The sequence below is a fragment of the Rhincodon typus genome, chromosome 28, assembly GCF_021869965.1.
Source record: "Rhincodon typus isolate 14 chromosome 28, sRhiTyp1.1, whole genome shotgun sequence".
In the NCBI taxonomy this organism is placed as follows: domain Eukaryota; kingdom Metazoa; phylum Chordata; class Chondrichthyes; order Orectolobiformes; family Rhincodontidae; genus Rhincodon; species Rhincodon typus.
In genome coordinates this window covers 15,278,500-15,285,027 of record NC_063359.1, presented here as the reverse complement: position 1 = coordinate 15,285,027, position 6,528 = coordinate 15,278,500, and the positions used below count along the sequence as shown (strand labels likewise).

Here is a 6,528-nt window from a genome sequence, read left to right as displayed (position 1 = left end):
TGTCATCCGCAAATTTACTAACCCATCCTTCTACGCCCTCATCCAGGTCATTTATAAAAATGACAAACAGCAGTGGCCCCAAAACAGATCCTTGAGGTACACCACTAGTAACTGAACTCCAGGATGAACATTTCCCATCAACCACCACCCTCTGTCTTCTTACAGCTAGCCAATTTCTGATCCAAACCGCTAAATCACCCTCAATCCCATGCCTCCGTATTTTCTGCAATATTTTCTTATGCTTGACTAACTCTGATTATCTTACAGTATGAGGAAACTGTTGGATTTCAGGTATGCTCCACATTTCTGCAGCATTCCAGGGCCAGAAGTACAGAGCTCAGACATTGGGCAGAGTGGATTGACCTTCCGACAGTGATTACTATTTCAGGCCATTAGTTTTCTTCAGTGCTGTTGGTGGATGTTCGTGTTTTATTTACAAAGTTGCGGTTTCCTGATTTTGTATTTGTGTCTCTTAAGGCTGGCCATCTTGTGGTGCTGTGGCAGTGCCCCTACCCCTGGACCAGGAGGCCAGAGTTCAAGTCCCACCTCCTCCAGCTTTGTGAAATAACATCTCTGGACAAGTTGTTTAGAAAAATAGGTTAATTACAAATTTTATTTGTATGGCTTAAGCGGTTCTTTGCTGATTTACAAGCTTGGAAACCATTGATTTACCTCATTATAACATTCACATTTCATTCCAATTTAACAGTTGAAATTTAACAGTTGGATTGAATTGTGAATGTTTCATTGTGTATAGTTTTTGCAAAGATTATTTGTTTTCAATTTCAGTAAAGCGCTTTTAAAAAACTCTTCTCAGAGTAATTCATAGAAATTCTCATAGTTGCCTCACATATTAATGTTGATGTATTTTAATTTATGCCAGAACTGCTTGATTAGAATAACGGCACGTGGGAGAGAGGCTTTGGTTACAGACTTTGGGCTAGCCCGGGAGGTCGTTGAGTTGCCTACGAAGGATCTTGAACGGAAGCTGTCCTTGGTTGGCTCAGCTTTCTGGATGGCACCTGAAATGTTGCGAGGCGAACCTTATGACAGGAAGGTAAAGTGTGACTGATTTCACTTCTGTTCTACAATTGGACAATGGAAGTATTCTTTTTGTTCATTCTTTTTCACACTGTAACAGGGTAAAGATTTGTTTGATTTTAAAAGGTATTCGAAATAAAACCTTAAAAAGGACATAAGTACAGAAATACCATGATGTTCTACCATACCCTTGTTGAGTGTAATCAATGGTCCTTTTGGGACTGAATGCATTGGAGATGAAGCTTTGCTCAATTGTAGGCCAAGACTTGTCACATGGTTGACTAAAAGACCTAAAGCTGGCCTGGAAATTCGGCATCAGACCTTATTATGATCTGTTTTATGAGTTGCCAACTCCACAGGCAGTTTGTAAATTGAAACTGATGAATATTGAGCTGTTTATTTCACTGGCTTTGTTGCAGTGATCTGCCCTAGGAGGTGAATGATTGTTCAGGGAGAGCATTTCTGCTGCATAGAATGATGTATTTTCAATATTGAATAAAAGCATGAAGCAGTCGACCTGATTGTTAGCCCATCTAGCACCTTAAACTTCATATTCCTTCATATCAATGTGGAACAGCGTAGCTGCAGTGTGTATGATCTACAGAAAGTATTGCAGCAACTTGCCATGGCTTCCATGGTAATCAGCACCCAAACGCATGACCTCTTGCACCTAGAAGAACATCATCACATTCAAGTCACATGCCATCCTGTACTGGACATAAGCTGCCATCATAGGATCAAAATTGAGGAAATTCCCTGGCCTAATACAGAGGGAGCACCTTTGCCACATGGATACAGTGGTTCAAGAAGTGGATTGTACTTCTCAACTATAAAACCAGCACTCCCAGTAAGCCCTACATCCCAAAAGAATGATAAAAATAATTGTTTTGAATTGCTATTGATGCCACAAGCTGCCAACATTCATGGGCTAGTGATGCAGTCGCTTATAACATTTGAGCATGTAAGGGATCTATTGAATATATTCTAAGCCAACAAAAAAAATGTAAATCATTAATGAGTAGCTCCTTATTCGATGAGTTTCTGGGCCGGTTTTCAACAAAGATTAAACGTTATGGGTCACTTATTTCAAAGTTTCCCTTCATTGTGGCCAATTTTGGTGACAAACCTTTTTGCTATTGAATATAATCTCATTACATATTTAATACAGAGCATGTTTCATTGTGGCTATGAAGGACTTAATTAAGATTTTATCAACACTGCCATAGTTTCCCACTGGGAGCTTTAATTCCATTTGTGTGCAATACAACTTAATGTATTCTTGCATATTCCTGTCCACAGCATTTGACTACAGCTGTTAATTTTATTTGTAACAGGTTGCTAATTATGCCATGTGTAGCACAAAGCAAGGATTTTAACAATGATACATTGTGTTAAGATTCACACACCAAGGAAATTTAGCCATTCATTGTGGAGCTCACAGGCAAACCAGCAGATTTCAATCCTCCTTCAGACTGAAACTGAAAGTATAGAAAACAGACTTGGGATAGCATTTAGATGTTCAAAACATTCATAGAGTCAGAGAGTCATACAGCACGGAAACAGACCCTTCAGTCCAACCAGTCCATGCCGAACATAATCCCAAACTAAACTCGTCCCATCTGCCTGCTACTGGCCCATATCCCTCCAAATCTTTCCTATTCATGTACTTACGGCCGACAGAGTTGAACATGAGGAAGCCATAATGGAGAGATGATCGCATTGGTGGCAAGCCTTCTGAGCACTGCCCCTTCGTCAGGTAAAGTCTTTTTTTGTCAGGTGGAGTGGAGGGAAGCACACAGGCACAGAATTTATAGGCAGAGAGATAATTGCAACCTAATTCCAGGTAACTAAGAGTGTCAAAAGATAGTACAAATGGTGTGAGTGGAATGTCGACAGGCTGAATAACAAATCTTTGCAGGTGATCAAAAATGTCAGACGGTGTGAGTAAAGTGTCAACAGCTGAATAACAAGTGAAGGGATGACCTATGAACTGATTAATTAAGGCACAGAGATAATTATAAAAAGACTCAAAAAATAAGATGGTGCTCGAGACGAACCAAGTGGCTGGAATAACATGATAGATATAAGAGTCACATGATGAGGATCTAACCAAAGTAACGAGTAATCCAAAACTGTACAAACTAATTAAGCCATTGACTTCACCTGAGCAGTGCTCCAAAAGCTTGTGATTTCAAATAAACCTGATAGACTATAACCTGGTGTCATGTGACTTCTGACTTTGTCATTTTAGGTGATAGAGGTTGTGAGTTTGGAAAGTGTTATCAAAAGAACCTTGATGAGTTGCTACATCACATCCTGTCGAGGGTACACACTGCTGCCTGTGTGCATTGTGATGAAGGGAGTGAATCTTTAAAGTACTGGATGGGGAGGATTCTTATCAAGTGGGTTGTCTTGTCTTGAATGGTGTCAAACCTCTTGAGTTGTAGGAGCTGCCCTTATCCACGCAAGTGTTGGCTTTCTATCACTCTCATGACTTGAACCTTGGAGATGGTGGGCAGACTTTGGGGAGTCAGGAGCTGAGTTACTTGCAGTAGAATTCCCAGCCTCTGACCTATTCATGTAGCCACAGTATTTATATTGCTAGTCCGGTTAAGTTTCTGGTCAATGGTAAACTCCCAGTATGCTGATAGCATAAGTTGATTCAGTGATAGTATTGCCATTGAATGTCAAGGGTAGATGGTTCGATTCTGTCTTGTTGAATATGGTCATTCCCTGACACTTGGGTGGCACAACTGGTACTCAGCACTTATAAGCCCTCAAGCCTGGATGTTGTCTCAGCCTTAGTGCAAATGGATATGACTGCTTTTATATCTTATTTCCGTATCTGAAGCATTGTGAATGACACTGAAGTTGTGTCATTATCAATGAACATCCCCACTTCTGACCTTATGATGAAGCGAAGGCCAATGATGAAACAGCTGAAGATGGGCCCAGGTCATTAACCACAGGAACTTCTGTGGCAATGTCCTGTGGCTGAGATGAGTAATTTTTGTTCGGTAAATCTATTAAGGATACTGAATGGAAGCAAATACTGAGGTACAAATCATCCATGATTTCATTTAATTGAATGGTAGAATAGGGTTCAAGGGATGTTTTCTTAAAGATTTTATTCCAATTCTGATTCACAATGATCTGATGGCTCAGAATTTGCTTCTCTCCAATTCATAGTTGAAATTTATCTCATCGACTGCAGGTCATAAAGGGGTTGATAATTACTTTAACATTAGGAAGACAGAAGCCTAATATAAAGTGTACAGCAAGAGAATCTTCGAATTTGTTTTCTTCAGGTTGGTAGCTATTTTCAAGTACAGAGTTGATACACGCTACTAATGTCATCAATTCCTAATTCACCTGGCATTTAGAAACAGCAGATATGCACATCCATTTCTATCACATTCTAGTTATGTAACTCTTACCACAAGTACTAAAATGGAAAAATATTATTGGAACTCCGAGAAGGTTTCATTTTAGAATGAGCTGTAGGATTACACCATTTAGAAGGGAATGCACTTATTCAGAGAGTCTATAAAACAATAGCTGTTCCTAATGTAAAATCTCTGAATTATGTTTTAGTTTTACCAAGATTTCTTCGACCTATAAATCCAATGGTTTCGGGTGATTTATGGTATGTGGAGATATATTGTTGACTGCTATAAATGCCCGGGTCTGATTTATCTACAAATGGTTATTGCTTTTAAAGTATGTTATTGTCTGGCATCAAATCAGGCATTGAACTGACAATTGTGCTTAATGGTTACATATCTTTCAGGTTGATGTTTTCTCCTTTGGTATAGTATTGTGTGAAATACTTGGCAGAGTCACCGCTGATCCTGAATTTCTACCCAGGACACAGGTAGCTATAACTGATTGGTCAGCAGTCTGGCACTTGACCCTAAGGCGAGCGGGACAATAGTAATTTGAAACCAGACAGTGGAGTCATTTTGGGCATGATGGGATCAATTCCAAATCTCAATAATAAATGTATCTTTTGTACCATTGAAACTTTAGAATGGTTGAACTTTTTTGTTGAGTATAAAGCCTGATACGATCACCTCACAGAATCATTGAGCCTGGATGAATTGTGTAAATCAACAGCAAAAGGCTTTTTTTGTTTCATTCTATTTAACACAAGTACATGGGCATGAAATTCACTCCCTACACATCATGATATAAACCTGTTTATGATTCATGCAGCCCTCTCAGATTCACAGCCACAGAAAACCAATTAGAGAACTGTCAGTAGACAGGTTTAATTAAATGATAAGCGACAGAAGATAAAAGGGAATTCTAAACATCAAACTTTCAAATGTAATGTCAATCTCTGATTTGTCACCAGAGTTCAGAATGAGATAATATCTAACACGGATGTGGAAGAATGAACAATCATACATTTCTAACAAATTCTAAAACAAATCTGTATTAACCAAGTCACATTGTCAACAATGAATATCTGAGACAAAAATAAACAATGTCATTTGCTCTGCATGTATCAACGAGTTTAAAATGAGTAACAAGGTTCCTTTACATTACTGCTGTCCCAAAACAAACAGATGCAAGATTTATTTTTTCTACATGTCTCTGTGTTTTCTATATATTGTGGGAAAGGCTGCAACAGGTGATGAATTTAGATGTTCATGTAGATGGACCTCAACAGTTCTTTTCTCAACTTATTAGAACTTATATAAGGTTTTAGAGTAGAATTGTAGCCCGTGTTGTGAATGTTGTGGTTGGTTAGCTCGCTAAGCTGGTTTGTTGTTTTTCCGCAGATGTTTCATTACCGTGCTGGGTAACATCATCAGCGCAGCGTTCGGCTTCATCGGAGGCTGCATTGATGATGTTACCCAGCAGGGTAATGAAACGTCTGTGGAAAAAAACCGAACCAGCTCAGCAAGTCAACTAACCACTACATTATTAGAGGGACCTTGAAGCCCTGTTTCTTGTATATAGTTCCAGATTTTCCAGCTGTAATGGTGAAGGAAGTAACAAAAAAGAAAGAGAAGCAGGCTTACATTTATATAGTGCCTTCCAGGACCTCAAAGTCCTAAAGCGCTTTTCAGTGATTAAAGTACTTGTGAGGTGTAGTCAATTTTATAACGTCATGAAACTGTCAGTGTTCACCCATCATTATTCTGTGAAACTGACAGCAACTTCTGGTGCACACATATGTGTAACTGAACACGGAAATTGTGAAGGTGTTCTCATTGATTCATCACCTCTCTGCAGGCTGTGCTGTTGAAGTTCTCAAAAATGGAAATCTTAGAAATAATTTGGTTTGACGGGAACTTCCACATTTTATGTGATTTATCCTCAAAACAGTAACTCTTTAAAAGGTGCAGGGCTGGATGAACACAGCAGGCCAAGCAGCATCATAGGAGCAGAGAGGCTGACGTTTCGGGCCTAGACCCTTCATCAGAAAAGCTTTTCTGATGAAGGGTCTAGGCCCGAAACGTCAGCTTCTCTGCTCCT

The 6,528-nt window shown here is 39.3% G+C and overlaps 1 protein-coding gene across 1 annotated transcript in view; it reads left to right on the top strand.

Annotated features, from left to right (window-relative positions):
- The first annotated feature begins 862 nt into the window (after window positions 1-862).
- Window positions 863-6,528, top strand: part of LOC125486341 (dual specificity testis-specific protein kinase 2-like) — a 17,336-nt gene continuing 11,670 nt past the window's right edge. The window contains exons 1-2 of the mRNA XM_048613355.1: window positions 863-1,057; window positions 4,832-4,915. Of these exons, the coding sequence (XP_048469312.1) occupies window positions 863-1,057; window positions 4,832-4,915 (279 nt within the window). The remainder of the gene's footprint in view (window positions 1,058-4,831; window positions 4,916-6,528) is intronic.